Source organism: Pelodiscus sinensis, chromosome 13, assembly GCF_052426305.1.
Source record: "Pelodiscus sinensis isolate ZL-2025 chromosome 13, ASM5242630v1, whole genome shotgun sequence".
Taxonomy (NCBI): domain Eukaryota; kingdom Metazoa; phylum Chordata; order Testudines; family Trionychidae; genus Pelodiscus; species Pelodiscus sinensis.
Window position 1 is genome coordinate 12,409,149 of NC_143064.1, and position 21,825 is coordinate 12,430,973.

Below are 21,825 nucleotides of genomic sequence, written 5' to 3' on the forward strand. Positions count from 1 at the left end.
CCAGTGTAGACACTGCCATGCATGTGTCTTCTAAGAGCCTAGTAGCAGTGGAAGTGTTGGTAATGCCGCTACACAATATTGACCTCCCATGGTCCAGCAATTTCTAGTCTGGCATCCTCGAGATCTGACAGGTGCTGAACCAGAGAGAGTTTCAACCTGTATTCAAATGTAAAAGTAATCCATCAGAATGAAAAAAAAAAGATTAAAAAAAAGATTGTCTTTTTATATGACATTGTTTAAACATGCTATACACTTTAAATATTAAGTTCTAGATCTAGACTTACGAGTTTCTTGGCATACAAGTCCAAACTTGAGTGAAACTAAACATCCTGGACTTTTCTGAGGCATTTATTTTGTAGCCATTGTCACAACTGTCAAAATATTTATTTTATGGGTTTTGCTTGTGATTATAGGCAGCATATGAAGCAACACCTATAATTAAGGTTGCCTGACACTTTCTAAGACCCTGTTTTCAGTTGCTTCTAACTTTGCCAAACTTAAACTGTTCAGACTTTAATTTTCAGTGCTGAGTGTCTGCCTAAGGCTGAATTTTTGAAGGAAGTTTGAATTAAAATGGTTAAGTCATTTCTGAGAACAAGCTTGGGGCAAAATAGATTGGTCTTCCCATTTTAAAAAAATGCTGCAATTGCTTTAATGCAAAGTTTTATTATCTCCATACATTGAAAGCATTGATGTGACTTTTGGCAGGGGCAGTCAGCCTGGTATCAGGAATGTGCTTTTTGCCATCTCCATGGAAAGTCATCCAAATCTGGCCAGGTTATATGTCTTTGAAAACTAAGGCTACGTCTACAATGCCCCATCTTGCGCAAAAAATATGCAAATGAGGCAAAGCGGTGAATATCACCGCACCTCATTTGCATACTTAATGAGCCACCATTTTTGCACAAGAGGCTTTTGCACAAAAAGAAACTGTCTACACGGCTCCTTTTTGCGCAAACCCCCCCTCTTGTGCAAAAGCCGTTCTGCCACTTTTTTTCCAGGAAGAACGGCTCTTGCGCAAGAGGGGGGTTTTGTGCAAAAAGGAGCTGTCTACACGGCTCCTTTTTGCGCAAACCCCCCCTCTTGTGCAAAAGCCGTTCTGCCGCTTTTTTTCAGGAAGAACGGTTCTTGCGCAAGAGGGGGTTTTGTGCAAAAAGGAGCTGTGTAGACGGCTCCTTTTTGTGCAAAAGACCCTTGTGCAAAAACAGTGGCTCATTAAGTATGCAAATGAGGTGCAGTGATATTCACCGCTTTGCCACATTTGCATATTTTTTGCGCAAGAGGGGGCAGTGTAGACGTAGCCTTAGTTTTCAAAGACATATAACCTGGCCAGATTTGAATGACTTTCCATGGAGATGACAAAAAGCACATTCCTGATACCAGGCACAGTGATATTCATCGCTTTGCCTCATTTGCATATTTTTTGCACAAGAGGGGGCAGTGTAGATCTGGTGCTCATGCTCACTAGAGTCTTGTTAGTGTTTGACAGCCATCTCTGAAGTATCTGTCCGCACTGAGCATGCTCCAGCCCCTCACAGCTCATTTGGCATGACCAGTCGTGTGTGTGACATCCTGGGGCTGAACATGACTTAGCTTGCAATTGCTCCTCCTGTCTTTAAGGACCACTTGGGTGCCAAGTGCTGGAACTGAGAGCAGGGTGACTCTCTCTTGGGCTCCTGATATTACTTGGCAGTCTTGTTGCCAAGGCAATGGGTAGGTAAAGGAGGTGGGGCCCCGACTCAAATACAAAGGGGGAGGAGAGGAGTTGAAGGATAGAAATCATTGGAAACCAGGGCAGGAGTGAGCGAATGGTGGTAGATTAGGAAAAGACTAGGTGGGAGTAGGGTAGGGATGGAGTAGATGGTGGAACACAGATAGGATCTGGGAATGGGCGAGATGGGCAAAAAGCTGGAAGAGGTGAGACAGCAACCAAGAAGGACGGGTAAATACTGGGGCAGGCAATAGGAGCAGAAGGAGAGAAACAATGGCAGAAGGGTTTATAAACACTGGATCACACTCCTTTTCAGAATGTGGAACTGATCTCAGGATTATGGACTCTGAACATTCCTTTGCAATCTAGCAAACAGCTGCGTGCAGTATATACCATTCCTCTCTTCTGGCAAGATAACAACCTTCCACTGCAACCAGTTAGTCTGTTAGTTCAAGTAGTAGAGGAATGTGCTGTGGCTCTAAAGATCTCCACTCTGCTGATCACTTAGGTGGGCAGTTACTATAGTACCACAGGTTGGAAAATCTCTTTGTTTGCTCTTCAAAAGACTCAGGATATTACACACAAAAAACTACCTTAAAAAAGTTAGTTGCAAACTCAAGCACTCAGAATTCAGGAAATGATAGAACTACGTTTGCCTGGGCAACCTTAATTTGGCTTCTGTGTTTTGTGATTATGATATAGTCCTTAGTTACATGATCCCATACTATTTTTCCCCTGGGCCTTACACTCTGTATCTGTACTCCATATTATTGGAGTATCTGTACTCCATATTATTACAGGTCCTGATGAAATGCATCCCAGGATACTCAAGGAGCTGATAGAGGACGTATCTGAGCCTTTAGCTATGATCTTTGAAAAATCATGGAAGACAGGGGAGATACCAGAAGACTGGAAAAGGGCAAATATTGTGCCCATCTATAAAAAGGGGAATAAGAACAACCCAGGAAACTACAGACCGGTCAGTTTAATGTCTGTCCCAGGGAAGATAATGGAGCAGGTAATTAAGGAAATCATATGCAAACACTTGGAAGGTAATAAAGTGATAGGGAATAGCCAGCATGTGTTTGTGAAGAACAAGTCATGCCAAACTAATCTGATAGCTTTCTTTGATAGGATAACGAGCCTTGTGGATAAGGGAGAAGCGGTTGCTGTCATATACCTAGACTTTAGTAAGGCATTTGATACGGTCTCGCATGATATTCTTATTGATAAACTAGGCAAATATAACTTAGATAGGGCCACGATAAGATGGGTGCATAATTGGCTGGATAACCGTAGTCAGAGAGTTGTTAACGGTGCTAAATCCTGCTGGAAAGGGATAACAAGTGGAGTTCCTCAAGGGTCTGTTTTGGGACCCGTACTGTTCAATATCTTCATCAATGATGTAGATATTAGGATAGAGAGTACGCTTATTAAGTTTGCAGATGATACCAAACTGGGTGGGGTTGCAACTTCTTTGGAGGATAGGGACATAATTCAAAATGACCGTAGCAAGTTAGAGAAATGGTCAGGGGTAAACAGGATGAAGTTTAATAAAGAGAAATGCAAAGTGCTCCACTTAGGAAGGAACAATCAGTTCCATACATACAAGATGGGAAGCGACTGTCTAGGAAGGAGCATGGCGGAAAGGGATCTAAGGGTCATAGTGGACCACAAGTTGAATATGAGTCAACAGTGTGATGCTGTTGCAAAAAAAGCAAATATGATTCTAGGTTGTATCAACAGGTGTGTTGTAAGCAAAACTCGTGAAGTCATTCTGCCGCTCTACTCTGCACTAGTTAGGCCTCAGTTGGAGTACTATGTCCAGTTCTGGGCGCCACATTTCAAGAAAGATGTGGAGAAACTGGAAAGGGTACAGAGAAGAGCGACAAGAATGATTAAAGGTCTAGAGAACATGACCTATGAAGCCAGGCTTCATGAACTGGGCTTGTTTAGTTTGGAAAAAAGAAGATTAAGGGGGGACATGATAGCGGTTTTCAAATATCTAAAAGGGTGTCACAAGGAGGAAGGAGAAAATTTGTTCCTCTTGGTTTCTGAGGACAGGACAAGGAGTAATGGGCTTAAAGTGCAGCAGGGGAGGTTTAGATTGGACATTAGGAAAAAATTCCTAACTGTCAGGGTGGTCAAATATTGGAATAAATTGCCAAGGGAGGTGGTGGAATCTCCCTCTCTGGAGATATTTAAGAATAGGTTAGATAGACATCTGTCAGGGATGGTGTAGACGGAGCTTGGTCCTGCCTTGAGGGCGGGGGGCTGGACTTGATGACCTCTCGAGGTCCCTTCCAGTCCTATGATTCTATGTATTTTACCAATGAAGGCATGATCCTGCGACCCTTTACTCACATAACAATGCTATCAATAACAATACTATTATATAGCACTTTTCAGCAGTAGATCTCAAAGCAGGCCTGTCTCATTATCTCCCATTGACTGATGAGGCAGAGAGGAAAAAGTGACTTGTCTGTGTCACTAGCCAAGCTATCCTGAGTCTGAGGACTGTGCTCTAACCACTAGGATGCACTGATAGTAACAGTAGACCCTCAGAATTACGAACACTTTAGGAATGGAGGCTGTTGGCGATCCTGAAATGTCTGTAACTCTGAACAAAACATGACAGTGGTTATTTTTATTTATTTTATTTAAAATATTTTAAAGATTACAGCTGAACATTGACATAATAAAGCTTTGAAATTTTACTGTGCAAAATAAGTTTTCCCTCCCTTTTGAAAATAGGTTTAACACAGTACTGTACAGTCTCTGTGCTTTATGTGTATTTGTGTCTCTCTCTGCTGGTGCTTGCTTTCACGAGCAATGGGGTTGACCAGTGAAAGTTTGTAATTCTGGTGTTGGAACTTGGAAGGTTCCATTGCACTTAAGTATATGAAGAGCACTTTACTGAGTGGCAGTCAGTAGTTTGCTGTTTCCCCCTTTTCTGGATCATCCTGTCTCTCAGCGTCAGATAGTGGCTACCAGGGTTAAGCCGTACTCATGGGTATGAATCCTTTTTACCCGTGTGTAGGCCCTTCAGAGGCTTTTCTTGTGTACAAAGCAAGCCGGAGTTGGCCTAGGCTAGACTGACATACGCAGCAGCACAGGGACCACCTGTCCATGCTGAGCGAGGTTGCCAGCACAGGCTGTTACAAAACGGGTGACTGTTTATGTGCATTGTTTTTTAAACAGCCTAACGCTCAGGCGAGGTGGCTGCTGTCCCCGCCATGCAGCAGCTGCCTTTCCTCCAGCGGCACCCGCAGAGAGCAACATCCAGGAGCCGCATTTCAGCCCCCTCCCTGGGGGCCCCTCCTGTCGCTGAGCCGGGGGCGGAGCAGCCGCGGGTGACTACTACACATCCCAAGCTGCTCCGGGCAGGGCGGAGACGGGTCCGCCCCCCCGAGAACCAGCCAGACAAAAGCGCTAGGAGGCGGTGAGCGTAGCAAGAGAAAGTGGAAGTAAGCGGGGCGGGGGGCCGGGCGCAAGGGCGCAGCGAGGGACTCGGAGGCGGCTGGCGCGCCGTGCGCTTTGGAGAGGCGGGGCGCTGCGCCCTAGTGGAGAGAAGCGCACGGCCCCCCTAGCGCCTGCGGCAGGGCCCCGGGGGGGTGTCTGGTGTCTCCGCCGCTAGGGAGGAGCAGCGCACGCGGCCCCCCCCTGCAGGGCCCCAGGGCAGCAGCAGCGCCCCGCGCCCTGGAGCCGAGCCTGTGGCTGGGCAGGCAGCCGAAGCGCGGCGCCCGGCGATGGTGCCCGGCTCGGGGCTGCGGCGGCCGGGCAGAGCCTAGCGGCGGCGCCCCAGCAGGCAGAGCAGAGCCCCCGGTGCGCGGCGCAGCAATGCGGCTGGGCGCCGCCCGCCGGTGACCGTGGTGGGGCGGGGGGTGGCAAGCCCCCGCCGCCGCAGAGGTGTCCTGCAGGGGCCGGTCCCAGCCGACTCCCGGAGCCCCGCCGCTGCATCGCAATGCTGCGCTGGAGCATTAATCGCTTCGTAAGTACGAACCCCCCCTCTCCCCGCTCTGGCTGGGGCGCGCGGTTCAGCTGGCTGCTCCTGCGGGCAGGAACCGGCTCCTGCCCCCTCGCCTCCGTTCCCGGGCCCCACCTGGCATAGCCCCAGGTCAGGTAACCCCTCGCCACCCCGCAAATGAAGGCACCGGGCGTTATCCCACAGGAGGGACTGATCGCACCTCTCCATCGCCAACCCCCATCCGCTCCGTGCCTTGTGCTGAGAGCCCCTCCAGATGCACCACGTTGCAGGCCGCGTGGGTGCGTGACGGCGAAGAATCTGCTCTCCCCTCCGTGCTGATTTTAACCTGCCAGGCTCGGTGGGATTGGCCGGTGACCGATTCCTCCCGAGGCTGCCGAAGTCATGATCCACACTGGGTGTCGGGTTGTCTGTGCCGTCGCTTTCTTTCGTGCTCCCGTCGGAAGCACATGGGCACTTACTAAAGGGGCTTTCCTGCATGGCTTTGGGGAGAAGCCTGCAGCGATCATTGGGCTAAGGCAAGCAGGAACCAAGGCGACCGCAGAATGTGTGCTCATGCTGTAGGTTCACTGGAAAGGGCAGGCAAAGGATTATGAGGTGTCCGCAATGGGATCAGTAATCTCCCCACCAACCAGCAGCAATACTTTGCCTGGTAGTGAAGAGATTTAGAAATTGAAGAAAACTGGACCGGAACCTTGCAGAAAATTTGCATAGTGATGTAAAACAGGGATTTTCCTTTTAAGGTGGGACTTCCTGCACCATACTGTGTGCACATATGGTGGTGATCTAGGAATGTGGACAAGGACACTTTAGGGGGCATGTTCCTCACACTAGGCCAACTCCAAAAAAGGTTCCCCACCCCTGATCGATTGTGTGGTTTGTGTGTTGGTTGCAATTTTTGCAGCAGGGAAACATTATGATACTATATTTGGATATCTCTTCTTGAGTATAGGCCGTCCTCTCTGTAAGTCCAAGAAATGTTCAAAAAACCTAGGACTTATAGCAAAATAACTTAAAGTGGTGAATTTTTTTCCCATGGCTGACTTCCATTTGCGCAAATGGTGTGGGGGTTTTTGCACCACTTAAGAGCGGGGAATGGGAGGGCTTATAACAACACCAGTTCCTGCAAGCATCAATGACTTTAATGCGGAACTGATGTATACCGGGGCGACTTATAGCAGGGATGCCTTGTATTATGAATCTTTGCTTAGCTTTAATAGGATTTCCATTGTTTCCAATAAAAGCCGTTTACATCTGGCTAGAAGTTCTGCATAGTTGCTTTATGTTTTTGGTATTTGACTGTCTGAAGATAACAATACCAAGTGAATTTTGTTAAAGAGGCATTATAGTTTAAAGACTGGTAAATCCATACAGAAATAATATTAGAAATGTGCAGGTACTAAATGAAACATTGGAAAGCTAAGAAATACTAAGCTAATGTTACAAAGGAGGGGAGGAGAGGAATAAATTGGCAGTGTGTGGAAATGTGTGGCAAAGGTTCAGCGGAGAAACTGAATTCTATTTTAGGATGGGTCAGAGTTAAGGTTGCTAGCAAGAACTTCACTGAGCATTTCTGTACACTGTAACAAGGCTTCACTACTTCATAGGTAAAAAAGTTTTAAAACAAGTCTTTCTGACTTTGTCATATTAACAGTGTATATAATAGGGATGATAATGGGTAACCGGTACCCGGGGAGTAGCCCCCCACGTGGGGCTGGAAGCAGCTGGGCTGTGCCCCCACCCTTTGTGCTCCCATTTAATCAGTTGACTGGTTAAACTTAATGTTTAACTGGTTAATTAATTAAACAGAATTTTACACCTCTAATATATATTTTTTTACAAACATCTGTGCATTCTTACTACCTTGGTTCTTAAGACTAAAAGAAGTTAATCACATTTATTTCCTGCCATCTATGGTATTTTACACTTGTGACTTTGTTCTGCTTTGCCAGTGAAACTAAATTTGTTGAGTTTTGCATTCTAATTCTTAGGCTGTACAAGGCTCAGTGTTTACATTGTAAACAGTGCCTATAAACATAACAAGAAAAAAGGGGACTTCATTTGACTTAAAAATGGCAAAAACAATCCCTATTTTGGAGGGATTTGGTTTTTGGCTGTCTTTAATAATGGGTAGGGTTGGGAAATTTCTGTTTTTATTTTTTGAAATAATTTTGATGGGTAATATCAATGTTGATGTAAATTGATAATATCTGTGAAAATTTACATTTTTATAAGAGGGAAAAATTAAGGGGGTGGAGGTCCAGACAGTTATATATTAGCTTTCTGAATCATAGTTTCTACTGTCAACGCTTCATATCTGTTAAAACTCAAATTGTCAATATCCCATATCAAAATATACAAAGAAAATATCCTTAAACTCTAATAATTTCTTAAGAGGCATTTTTATCAATGTGCCTGTCTGTAAATTTCAGTTATCATCAATGGACTTGGTTTTTTGGTTGGTTTGTATGTGTATAGTGAAATTGATATTTATTGTCAAATTTAATTCTTTCAACCCTAATTATGGGTCAGAGTGCACTAATGTTCTTACATTTAAATGTTACTCATCTATGTCCAGACTTGGAGTCTGAATCTGAAAAATTGTCACTACTAAGCTCTGACAGACCATGTCTCATCTGGAAGAGCACTTAGCTATGGAAGCTGTTGGACCTAGTTGAAATTCATGGAGTCATCTACCAGACCTTGACTTGAATTTAATTCTATCTTGTGCCAAATCTAGGAATATTCTTACATCACTGCTGGTTCAACACTTTGACCATATCAGGAAACCTTGTGCTGGAAGAAATATGCCACTGAATTCAGCTCAAAGCATTTTTTTCCTTTGATGTAATTTGTTAGCCCTTATGGAATATTCAGGCCAGTTGTTATGATTTAGTTTTTCCTTCTTTTTCAGCATTTGCTTGATAATTGCAGTTCTGAAGTGCAAAGGCTTCATCACCTGATAAACCATCTTGTTAGTCTTTAAAGTGCTACAGAGTCCTATTTTTTGTTACAGACCTCTTAAGCATTCTTCTGTTCTCTGTGACCCAAACAAAAACAAAATGTCTAGTTTATTGACAGTATTAAAGACTAGCAGATTTACCTGGCATTGCTTGGGTGTGTAAGGCCCTGTGAGTGTGGAGGGAGGGGGGAAATGAAACTGGGAATCCACACTTCAGGGATGAAGTTGGAGGGGGAAAAGTAAGGGCGGGGGGGGGGGGAGAGAGCATCCATAGGCTGCTTGAGGAACTGGGTGAGAGAGGAAGGGACTCCCCCAGGCCCCATGGGGAGATGTGCGGGAATCCCCTTGCTTTTGATGAAGTGGGGAGGGAATTCCCATGCCCCAGAGGAGCAGCATGGGGCAGGGGAGGAGGGCATTTCTAGGCCCCCGGAGAGGAGCAGATCTGGGGGGGGGGGGGGAGAGAAGGAGGGTATGGCCTGGCCCCATGAGGAGCTGTGTGGGAAGGGGAGTAGTGGAGGAGAGAGAGAATCCCCAGGCCCTGGGTGAATTAGCATGGGAGGAGAGGGGGTTGAGGGAATCCCCAGGCCCCATGGGGGGGGGAAGGGAATCCCCACACTCCACAACCTAGTGGTGAAATTGCTAGGCCCCATAGGAGCCTCACAGCAAGGGAGGAAATGCCTGTGTGGAGCAGTGTGGGAGAGGGAATGTGCAGGCCCCTATGTGAGGTTGGGTGGGGGAATCCCCAGGTCCCATAGCAGGGTGGTGGTGGGGTAATGCCCAGGTCCTGTAGTTGCAGGGGAAGGGAACCTTACCTGTAGAAGGTGGCCCGGCTGGCAACATCCAGAGCCCCGTCCCCAGCCGGTCAGTTTTGTGCTGGCATGGCCGTCCACAGTGCTCACTCTGTAGCGTGAGGATCACATCCCTCCTCTCTCTGCCCATTCCTTTCCATGTGTGTGCGGGAAAGCCCTGTTCTCACCACGTCCCCTGTAACTGTCACAGCCAACGCCTGATCCTGGCTTTAAGTTAGGGAGAGAGGAAGCTGCCTACCAAATTCAGTGGCCTTAGCTCTTCCCGTTTAGAAGCAGCTCTTGCACAGACAGATGGACATTTCATTTCTGAAATATATATGTGGATTAAAAAACCCCAACCTCTTCTGCCTTGAAAATACACTCTGGGAGACATCTTCCAGCACTCCGAGATTCACCGTCCTTAAGGACGAGGCTGTTATCTGTCCGCCACAGTGAATTTTTCATGAGTACAGCGTGTTTAAAATTTTATAAGATGCTCTTTGCATGGTCTTGTTTTTAGGGCTTGGATTTAGATAGTGCTAGCAGTAGCATTGGCGGATGCCTCACCTCCAGCCTGAAATGGCTGGAGGCTTCCGCTAAAGCAATGATTTTTCAACTTTTTAAAGCCCCAAATCACTGTTTGAAATTAAGGGCAACCCAGGATCTACCCCGGCCCTTCCTCGAGGCCAGACCTCCTACCCCAAAGCCCTGCTCCATCCCTCCCCACCCACACTTTTCCCCCACCCTCTCTCACTTTCATCTGGCTGTGGCAGGGGCTGAAGTGTAGGAGGGGGTGATGGTTGCAGGAAGGCAAGATGCCTAGAAGAGGTGGAATCAGTGTTCTTAATTTTTTCCATCCATGTGCAGAATAATTTTTATGTGCACCGAGGCATGTGCCAAAGTGCACTGTCAGTAGAAACAAAAACCTAGCTGTGGGCACTTTGCTAATCAGCTGCGCAGCATTTGAATTGCTTCTGAGCGCCCCCACTAGCGACCAGTTTACAGGGAATGCTGGATGGAACCAATGGAAAGTAAAAGCCTCAGGCTGTGTTATTCTTCTGCGGTTCTGTAGGCAGCTGCAGTGAGACCGGAATGAGGAGCAAAATACAGGACTATGTAGCACTTTAAAGACTAACAAGATAGTTTATTAGATGATGAGCTTTTGTGGGCCAGACCCACTTCCTCAGATCAAATAGTGGAAGAAAATAGTCACAACCATATATACCAAAGGATACAATTAAAAAAATAAACACATATGAAAAGGACAAATCACATTTCAGAACAGAAGGAGGATGCGGGGGGAAGGGGAAGAGGTAAATGTCTGTGAGCTAATGGTATTAGAGGTGATAATTCGGGAAGCTATCTTTGTAATGGGTAAGATAGTTAGCGTCTTTGTTGAGACCGACACGTAGAGTGTTGAATTTTAGCATGAATGACAGTTCAGAGGATTCCCTTTCAAGTGCAGATTTAAAAGTCTTCTGAAGCAGGATGCAGGTAATTAAGTCATTGAGACAATGTCCTTTCTGGTTGAAATGGCAAGAAACTGTTTTTTCTTTGTGATCCTGTCTAATATCTGTTTTGTGGACATTGATCCTTTGGCGAAGTGTCTGAGACGTTTGTCCAATGTACAAAGCAGACGGACACTTTGTATGAATGAGGAGGGTTGCTTGTGTGGAGGCACAGGGCTTCTACCTGGGTGTTCCTAGTTCTCTGGGATCCCAGGGGATCTACTAGACTCGGAGGCAGGTCCTATGGCTTATTGCTTGGAAGGAAGAACACGTAGGGATCTCAGTGATGAGATCTTCAGAGTCCCTTCCTCTTCCAGCAGCCCATCCTGTGGGTTCTGGAAACATTGGTCTTTCAGGAGACTTGCCTATCCTGATAGCAGCATTGCGGAAAAATTCAGTGCCACTATTAACATGGGAGGAAGATAGTCTGACATGAGGATAAAGCTACTCTGACAGATGCTGTCACTTCTCAACTAGATGATTTCTGCCAGAGGCTCATAGATGTCAATGAATATTAAAATCCCATTTTCACATGCATCTCACAGCCTCTATATAATAAGTGTTTCTTGCCTTATCAACACTGAGATTATTGAATTTGGCTCTGTGTTCTTCCTGTAAATGTATTCTGATGTCCTAAGGGGTGTTACATTTAAAATTAATGGTAGGAAATTATTTAACTGCCAGTAGTGAGAAAGGGTACAGTCAGAATACCTACTTTATTTTGGGTCATTTTCTTTATTGAGCAGAAAATTTCAGGATTCTGATCTTAATTTAACGCAGGGGTTCTCAAACTTTGTGATACTGCGACCCCCCTCTAAGTTGCTCACGACCCCCTGGGGGGTCGGGACCCATACTTTGAGAAACGCGGATTTAACGTGATGTTCAAGTCAATGTCATCACCTTTGTTAGTGGGATCAGCATTGTACCAAGTACATGGGGGAGTCAGAGGCACATAGTTAATAATCTGCTTTAAGGAATACAGCTTGAAATGTAATCAGTTTTAAAAAGCGAATTAAAAGTAGCATCCAGTAGGGATGTGAACGGGTAACCATCTGGTTATCCGGTAAATATCACCCTTAACAGCTGATGCTTACCAAGAACCCGTTAACAGGTACCCAGGAGCGGCACGCCCTGGGTGGGGGACTGCTCCAAGCCCTGGGGGGTTGGAAGTGAGGGGGGAGGAGATGGCGTTAGCAGCCGTAAACACAGGAGGTAGCAGTGACAATCAGTGACAGTCCCCAGCAGGTGAAGCTGGGAGCAGAAATTGCCTGTCGGCAGCTTTGGGGCTGCTAGTTCCTGCAGGATCCCACTTAATCAGCACTGATTTCCTGCCCTTCGCTCCCACTCCTTGATAAGATAAGCAGAATTGCCCCATTGTTCAAAACAGATTACTTAAAGTGAGTTAACTGGATTTTACATCCATAGTGTCCAGTACTACACTTCTCCTGGAGTCTCCCTAGAAATGCTTTGTGGTCTTGCATTAGTTTTTTTGTTTTGAGATGAGAAAAGGCACAGAAACAAAGTAGAAAGGTGGCTGCCTTTACAGTGAAAAGGGAAAATAATAAAGTGCTGTAAAATGGAAGAATTAGAGCATTTTTTTGTTCTGATTTCTAAATGGTAGTCATTTTAGAATGTGTCCCTTGAATCAAAAGAATGTGTCCCAAGAATAAAAGAACGTGTCCCTTGAATCAAACTGTCTTCATTAGGTTTATCCCATTTGTATGAATAAATTTGTACTAGTCTCCTATTTTGGGCAAAACTTGTTCACCTTATTCTTGAAATCAGTTAGGTCAGTGTTTCCCAAACTATGGGCCGCAGCCTGGTACTGGTCCACAGGAAAAAAATACCGGGCCTCAGCATGGCTGCCGGGATGTTCTGGGCTCCTGGAGTGTCCGTGCGGCGCCGGGTCCCCCAAGCCCTGGACCGGGCTGTGCGGAGGATGCAGCCGGATGTTCCCGGCTCCCGGCAGAGGTGTAGTGAGGTGGGAGCGGGGGGCAGTTGCCCCCAGGTGCAATGCTAGGGGGGCACAGGAGGAGGAAGATGCTGGGAACCCGGCGCTGGACTCAAGGGGAAGGAGGGAGGGGCAGGGAATCAGTGCTGAGCTCAGCATGTCTGCACGGTTTAGGGGAAGGTGCAGGGAAACAGTTCAGCTGGGCTGCAGGAGTGGGGAGGAGGGGGGTGCTGGGCTGAACTGGGTTGGGCTGAGGGGGAGGGGAGGTGTGGAGCTCAGAGTTCAGTTTGGCTGCAGGAAGAGGGAAGTGCCAGGAACCGGGGCTAGACTCAAGGAGTGGGAGGGAAGGGCAGGAAATCAGAGCTGGGCTCGGCAGTTCTGCGGGACTTGGGGGGAAGTGCAGGGAAACGGGGCTCAACTATGTTGTGGGGAGGCATGCAGAGAACCAGTGTGGGGCTCAGCTGGGCTGAGGTGAATGGGGGAAGGCATAGGGAACAGAAGGGCAGCTCAGCGGGGCTGTGAGGGGCTGCAGGGAAGTGGTGCTGCACTCCCTTGCATTGTGGGGGATGGTTTTGGGGGAGGTGCAGGGAACCAGCGGGGGTGGGCAGCTCATTTGGGTTGCAGGGGAGGGAGGTGCAAAGAAGCCTAGTGGGGAGAGTGGGAACCAGGGGCCCTGAAATGACCTCCCCTGGTCCAAAACATCCCTCATCTGGGACTAGTCAGGTCCAGAGGGTGCCAGGCCAGAGATGTCCAACTCCTACCCAAGTCCCCTCCTTTCACCCTCCCTCCTAGCCAGATACCCTACCCCCAGTTTGCTCCTGCTCCCACCTCCTGGAGTGCCAGTGTGGCGCCAGGTCCCCCAAGCCCTGGACCGGGCTGGGCAGAGGATGCAGCCAGTGAAACCGTGCAAATTTATTCATTTTTCATTCTTTTTTTAATATGCGTTTATATTTTTGGGCTGCAAAAAACAGTACTGAAAAAAAAACCCGGCTTCCAACTAAAGAAAAAATTTGGGAAACCCTGGTCTAGCCAGCTTTCTATCCATCTTACAGTCCACTTATCCAATCCATATTCCCTTAACTTGCTGGCAAGAATATTGTGGGTCCCTGTATCAAAACCTTTGCTAAAGTTGGCACTGGGTGCGTTGGGAGGACCAGAAACAACTTATTTGCATATTCATCATTTGCTTAATGAATATGCAAAGGAATGTTACCTGTCCTCTAAAAGCTCCTGAATGGATTTACTGGGCCCTGTGTCCAAAAGTTTGAGAACCCCTGAGTTAGGTAATTTGAATAAATAAGATAAGCAGAATTGCCCCATTGTTCAAATCAGATTACTTAAAGTGAGTTAATGCTGCCCTCTGTTAAGTCTCTTTCAGACATGGTCTCCTCTGAAGTCCTACAGCGAATAGCAGTTTCCTAAAAATCACTTTTCCAGTAAAAGATACTACCTCACCCACCTTGTCTCTCTTATCCTGGGACCAACCCCATTGCAACAACACTGCATACTTAGATCTGCATGTGATCTAATTGTCACATGTGTAAATGTGAGCAAATTCCTTTGGCTTCACTATCATTATTTTGCATTTACATCCTGCAAGTGAAGCTGGAATCTGGCTCTATGAAAGATCTAAAACTACAGAAGTTGGCTTACACATTTTATATTAGCTATCAGCTGATTTGTCAGAATAATGCTTGAATTAAAAATGTGGACAGTAATTTACAACCACAGTAAATGTGACTTACATTTTCACTACCTTGAGTTTACTAACCTGGACTTTGTGGGCATGTTATACACTTTGTTGTAGTGCTATGAAGTTATTTCATCATATAATACCAAATAGATTGGCTTAGATAATCAATTTATAGGCCTTTTGTGAGCAGTTGTGAGGTTTATATGTAGGGAATTGAGTACAGAAGAGTTTGACCATTTTAACCCCAGTGATGCTGTAGTGTGTCTCCATCAACATCATTGGGTCTGTGGTTTGCACCGGTGAGAAAACCCGTCTTTGAGAATGACTTTTCAAAAATGTAGAAAATAAATCAATATTTAGCACTCATTCTTAAAAGAGATCACAGTTTTCTTTTTTCGACTGTGACTTTATTTCCTTATGGGCCTCTTTGTTGTTTTAGATTCTTCCTTTTTTGAGTTAAGCGCTGCTGACCCAGAAAAAAAATCAGTCGTGGGCCACACACAAGTGAGAAGTAAAAACACAAAACAAAACAAAAAAACCACCCAACCAAACAAAAAAGCAAACCTTCACTGACATGGCCCTCGACCGAGAAGAGAAACACTCCATACACACCAGAGCCTGGGGGCAGATTTTGTGTGCTCCACCCCATGGGGGGCTACAAGGAGGCTGGAACGCCAGGGTGGGCTCCCCAGTGCTGTGGGAGAGCCCCAAGCCTTGGGGGCTGGATCCAGGCAAGCTGGGGGCTACATACAGCTCCCAGGCCTTAGATTTCCCTCCCCTGTTTTAGAGTAATACTAGGGGGCTGTGCCTCCTACTTGCTCCATTCACCAACCTCCCCTCGCCCCCTCCCCGGTAGGCAGTCATGGCTCTCCCCCACCCCCGGCCTCTGGGGAAGACTGGGGCCAAGGTCTTGCCAGCCCCAGTCTCCTTCTCCTTCACCACTAGGGAGGGCCAGGGCCAACTCTGCGCCAGCCTTGGCTCCCTCTGAGCACCGGGGAGGAGAGAGGGGGGAGGCCGTGCAGCACCCCTCCTCCTCCCCCAGAGCACTAGGGAGAGAGGAGGGATGAAAATTTTTCCAGAGTGATGTCACTTTGTTGTCCCGCAGGAAAACAAATTTTTTATATATATATAGAGAGAGAGATTTGTCTCTCAATCTAAAGAAGCAGCAAGCCCAACAGCTACCTACAAAACTTTCCTCCCTGCAAAACCTGCTCCTCTCACTCCTTTCTCAAACGCCTCAGTAAATAGGCCTTGAAGCATGCCCCGAAGGTCAGTGGATTTGGGCTATTTTGAGTTAAGGCAGAAGCATAGTTCTGTTTTCTGCTGTCCTTCAGCTTAAAAGCCCATCTGCTGTCTCATTGTCTGCACTCAGCAATAGATCATGTTCTAATGGAACTGCGGATTTTTTTTTTTTTTTGGATGCTGTTGGTTATTTGGTATGTTGTGTGTCTTGCTCACCTTCGCATGTCTCTCTCTTTATTGCTTTTCAATACCCCACCATTTATTTCTTTCCCTTTCCAATTTCCTCCCCTCTCACTCCCTTCTGCTTTTTATGGGCAGATGAGAATTTTCCTGGAAGCTTGGTGTGCGAAGCACAGCCAGGCTGGCTTCTAGTACATTTCATTTTGGCTGATGTTAAGAGGAGGCGGAGAGAGAAAATCAGGAATCCCTTTAAAAATAAAGGGAGTGGGGCACTCTGGGTTGTTCATTATTGCACCCTAATGTGACTTTGTGGGTTGCTGAAGGTAGGAGCCGGAGCATGTTAAGAATGCAATTGTGGCAAAGCAGGGCAGGGCAACCACTTGATTTTTGAGAATGCAGCTATAGGCAATTTGAGGTGTGAGATAAAATAAATCTGCACTTCAGATTAAAGTGCAAACATTCAAATCAGGGTATCAAAGTAAACACGTGCAATTGAATACACCATGGGGTGGTCATTTATGATCTGTTTGTCTTTAAGAACCTCTGCAAATCAGTCTGTCCTCAAGACTTCATCTCCACTAAGCCCTGGCCTACCCTGCTAACTGGGGTAGGTATAACTACATCGCACCAAGGTGTGGATTCCTGAGCCACACAGTTATGCCCACCCAACTCCTGGTGTAGACAGCACTGTTAGTGGGCTTCTCCTATCTATATAACTACACCCACAGCGGAAGCTTTCCCGACTCCATAGCATCTTTTCTAATGCCTTCACTTCCCTCTCCAAACTGCAACGTTCAGGTAAAAGTTCTAAAATAGCTGAACATTATAACTTTGAACTTTGCATCTAGAAGGCCCCCAGCAGACGAGAGTCCCTTTTTTAAGCGTAGCTTTAGATCACTTGCTTTTATGTATGCGCAGCAAACGCTGCAAGATTTTAATGCAATTATTCCCTCTGCTGGCATGAATTTGCATAACTCTGCACTGGGCCTGGTTCTGCAGTCCTTATGCAAGCAAAATGCCCAGGGACTTCGGTGGGTCTCTTCCTGGAGTAGGGAATATTGTATTGGGCCATGGCTGTTGATTCCCAAGTGCATTTGTGTGTGAGAGAGAGGGAGAAGAAGCCCTCTTTTCAGCAGGCTCCAACCGCATCCTGTCCCCCACAACTTCCCCTATACTGTGCTATGTTTGGTTTAGTTACTGTCATTCTCCTCTTCCCTTTTGTCCTTTCTGTGTTCACTTATTTACTTTTCTGTGTACTGTGTCCTTTTTCTTAGCCTCTGGTTTCTATCTCAGCCCTACTCCCAGGCACTGCTGTTTAAGGTGCACAGAGAGAAGGCAAAAGGGAGGTGTCATTTGTGTCCCCTGAGGCTGGGAGAAGTTCTTGTGGCCGAGTGAGTACCATGGGAGGGGGGAAAAAGTCCTGTGTAGTTTCTCATTCTGTGTTCATCACTGTAGTCTCTGGAGTGTCTTCCAGGAGTGTATTATGCAATACGATTAACATTTGTCATGGGCTCTTCTCTTATCTCCTTCCTTAGGAGGCAAGGTTTATATGCAGAAGAGTGTCCTGGTTTGGATATTATGTATTATAAAATCACACACACACACTGCTTTGCTTTGTGTTTTATGTGACAGCAGACGAGCAAAGAAAAGCACCTTGCAGTTAGAGTGGAAGGTGATGCAGATTGTGATCGTCCTTAGGTTATCAGCCCAAGCCTTTGGCCACGTGGGTAAGAGCTACTCCCACGCAGTTAGAAACAGCTGCAGGGCTGGATTGCCCTACCCACAGCCCTGAAACATATTTCTTTTAGGTGTGGTAGAGCTACAGTTAAGCAGTGTTCCCCACCCGCACCTCCTTTGTCTTATGCCTTGTCCCTTTTGGGACTTATCTGGCATTCCCAGACTGGGAAACGCTGCCCTGGGCTGTTAAACATGTATTTTAAAACAGCCGGTCCACGGACTGGCACTGGGTCGCAAACCCCTGCCTACCGGGCTGTGGCATACTGCCAGGCCATGCCCCCAGCGAGGCTCTGCTGGGGATCACAGCAGTGTTCTCCTGTCCCCCCCCCAAGAATTTGGGGCCTGCTTGGCTGCTCTGGGGCGGGGCCACGTAGTGGGCAGCTATCATATGGCTGTGGCCCTGGCCTAATGTCTGCCCTTCCCCAGGGCTGGAGCTGTGGGCCGCATGGTGAGCGGCAGCCGCTCCAGTGGCCCCAGTCAGGGATGGCGTTGCGTGTTGGGGGGCAGCTGCTCCAGCAGCCCTGGCCAGGGCCCGAGACAGAGCTGCAGGCCACGTGGCCAGAGCTGGAGCTGTGGGAAAGTGAGGTGAGAGGGGGTCACGTTGGCGGGTGGGGTGGAGTGCGGCGGGAGGGCAGTTTGAGGCCCACGTGCAAGGGGAGCTGCCACAGAACGAACCTCTATTGCCGAGGAGGAGGCTGGAGCCGCATCGCCAGCCCCGTGCATATGGAGCGCGGATCCTGCCCCGCCTGGCTGCTCCAGGAAGGGGTGAGTGCAGTTCCCGCCCCGTGGCCAGCAGGGGAGCTCCGGAAGCCACCGGGTCCGACCCGGGCCCGGAGTCTGGTGTCGTGATTCTCCCATGCAGTGCCGCTGCCGGGGGCCCAGCCGCTAATCCCTGTGCAGCCTCCACTGCACAATTTGCCACTCTCTGCGCAAGTCCCCATGTGCACCACTCCAAGCAGCCTCCTTCCCCTCTCCCAGCGCTCTCTTCCCAGCCTTTGAGCTGCTGAATTGTAGGTTGTCATAAGCGGTGGGGGGCTCTAAGAGGCGGGGGGCTGACACTGAGGGGCACTGGGGTGTCTGGGTGGGGGAGCTCGCACTGGGGGGCTCTAGAGGTGGAACTAGTAGTGGGGAAACTACAGGGACAGGGCTGGTACGGGGGGGGCGGGCTATGGGGATGGGGCTAATATCAGGGAATGGCATGGGGGGGCATTGGGGCGGTTGGGTGCAATAGGGCTGGAGACAGGAGGCTGGCACTAGGGGGTTTGGTGGTGTGGGGCATTAAGGGGTAGAGGGCTGGCAGAGCTGAAGCCGGCTGTTCATGGTGGCTCTGAGGGTCGGGACTTTTGGCAGACCAGTAACATTTCATCTGCATATTCATTATTGCAAATAAAATGTTACCAGTCTGTCAAAAGTTTGTGAGTGGGTTTGCTGGTCTGTGGTATAAAAAATATTGGGTACCCCTGTTTTAAAATATACTGGGCCAAACTGGAGGTTATGCAGTTGGGTCACAAATGTAGATGGCAGCACAATTTGGTCCAGTACACACACGCTGCAGTGTTTTTTGTGTTTCAGGACTTTTCTTAGTTTTAATCTGCAAGCTTGCATGGATGAATGTAGGTTCCCGTTTTTAATGTATACACAAAACTACATTATAAGAACACGATTAATGTTGCAAAGCTAAGCATTCAGAAAGTAGCATATGCCAACATTAAGGTTGCCCATGCAACATGAATTGCAACCCTCTGTGCGTATGCATGATGGTATAATCATTATTTATATGATCACCTACTATTTTGCTGTCAGGTCCCGTGCCTCATGCAGTGCACTGGGTGCGCAGTGCTCACTTACGTGAAAAGCTATTCAGTATTTTGCTTTCTACTTATTGTTCAGGGTGCAGCCTTGTCTCCTGCACACTGTTCAAACCCTGCTCTGAAGGCAGATTTATTAATTTCCTATGAGCGTTTCTATGGTGCTCATCACTGCATTAATGGATTTATTTCCATGACACCCCTGTGAGGCGAGGACATGCTTTTCTCCTCATTTTACAGTTGGGCTAGAAGAAGTCACAGAGAGATTAAGGGAAGAAATTACTAATTTGAGATGCCTGACTTGACATGACTAAGACCTGTTTTTTCAGAGTCCTTAGTTACATATTGCACATTATAGGTTCGAAACAGAGCTCCCCTTAAGGTAAGTGGCAGCTGTGAGCTCTCAGCGCTTCAGTATCTCAAGTTGGGCACCCAGAAAATGAGGACTATGCTGTGACGGGGGTGGCCAGTCAGGTGTTCCTGATGGGTTCCTGATAGGTCCTCTACTCCGTCAATGATGATAAACTTCAAGGGGTGTGTGTGTGTGTGTGTGTGTGTGTGTGTGTGTGTGTGTGTGTGCGTGCGCGCAAGTGCACTCCCCTGTATACTGCATTAACCATGCACAATTAGTCAACACGACTGAATCCAAGAGAGCCCCCAGAGACCACAAATCAGATAAGCCCAGCCACGTTTATTGCAAAGCGAAGTACACAAATAGTTGTCGGTGAACAGACTTGCCGCTGCACCACTATGCATATGAACTCGTGACCGTGAAATAGCTCAGTCAATACTACGGATCCAGCATTGCCCCTAGGTCAGTTAAAAAACACTCTTTGGGATACACTTTTAGACACAGGTACAAACAAGTTGCACATCGCTTCTGACGTATCAGGTTGCCATCCTCTGTTGCTTAGTTACCACTCCTTACCTCACACAAGGGGGGGTTCAATTACTAGTCATCATGCCCTCAGTTTAGACCACAACCTGAGCCTGGGTTGACATGCCTGTTATCTGTGGGGAAGAGGTTGGTACCAAGATGTTTCTTCACAAGGTGTTTTGTTACATCCCCTCTGGAATGTGATTACAGCCTGTGCCTACTACCTCTTAGTGATAGAAATGTAGCCGTGTTAGTCTGGTGTAGCTGAAACAAAAAACAGGTGACAACATCTGGACAAATTGGAGAAACAGTCTGAGGTAAATAGGATGGTGTTTAATAAGGACAAATGCAAAGTACTCCATGTAGAAAGGAGCAATCCATTTCACACATACAGAATGGGAAGTGACAGTCTAGGAAGGAGCACTGCAGAAAGGGATCTAAGACCATAGAAGAAACAAAATACAGGACTATGTAGCACTTTAAAGACTAACAAGATGGTTTATTAGATGATGAGCTTTCGTGGGTCAGACCCACTTCCTCAGATCAAATAGTGGAAGAAAATTGGCACAACCATATATACCAAAGGATACAATCAAAAAAATGAACACGTATGAAAAGGACAAATCAAATTTCAGAACAGAAGGCGGATGAGGGGGAGGAGGTAAATGTCTGTGAGCTAATGATATTAGAGGTGATAATTGGGGAAGCTATCTTTGTAATGGGCAAGATAATTAATGTCTTTGTTTAGACCAAGGTGTAAAGTGTTGAATTTAAGCATGAATGACAGTTCAGAGGATTCTCTTTCAAGTCTGGTGTGAAAAGGTCTTTGAAGCAGGATGCAAGTAATCAAGTCGTTGAGACAATGCCCTTTCTGGTTGAAATGGCAAGAAACTTTTTTCTTTGTGATCCTGTCTAATATCTGTTTTGTGGGCATTGATTCTTTGGCGAAGTGTCTGAGATGTTTGTCCAATGTACATAGCAGACGGACACTTTTGGCACATGATAGCATAAATTATATTTCGGGATGAGCAGGAATATGTATTCTTGATCTTATAACTCACTTGGTTAGGTCCAATAATGGTATCAGCAGAGTGAATATGTGGACAAAGTTGGCAACGGGGTTTGTTGCAAGGGAAGGTTCCAGGGTTGGTATTAGTGTGGTATGTCCTGTAGTTGTTGGTAAGAATCATCTTGAGGTTATGTGGTTGTCTATAGGAGACTATGGGTCTGTCTCCCAGAGCCTCTTGGAGTTTAGTATCCTATTACACTATAGGTTGTAGTTTATTGATAATATGTTGGACCAGTTTAAGTTGGGGGCTGTAGGTGATGACAAGTGGTGTTCTATTGTTGGGTTTTCTTGAGTCTGTCTTGAAGTAGATGGTT

General features: G+C 47.0%; 1 protein-coding gene across 2 annotated transcripts in view; it reads left to right on the forward strand.

The window, feature by feature from the left end:
* The first annotated feature begins 5,184 nt into the window (after nucleotides 1-5,184).
* ATP11C (ATPase phospholipid transporting 11C (ATP11C blood group)) overlaps nucleotides 5,185-21,825 on the forward strand; it is a 146,456-nt gene continuing 129,815 nt past the window's right edge. For both annotated transcript variants that reach the window (XM_089781818.1, XM_075941066.2), the window contains exon 1: nucleotides 5,185-5,702. In XM_089781818.1, the coding sequence (XP_089637944.1) occupies nucleotides 5,676-5,702 (27 nt within the window). In that variant the 5' untranslated portion in view covers nucleotides 5,185-5,675. The remainder of the gene's footprint in view (nucleotides 5,703-21,825) is intronic.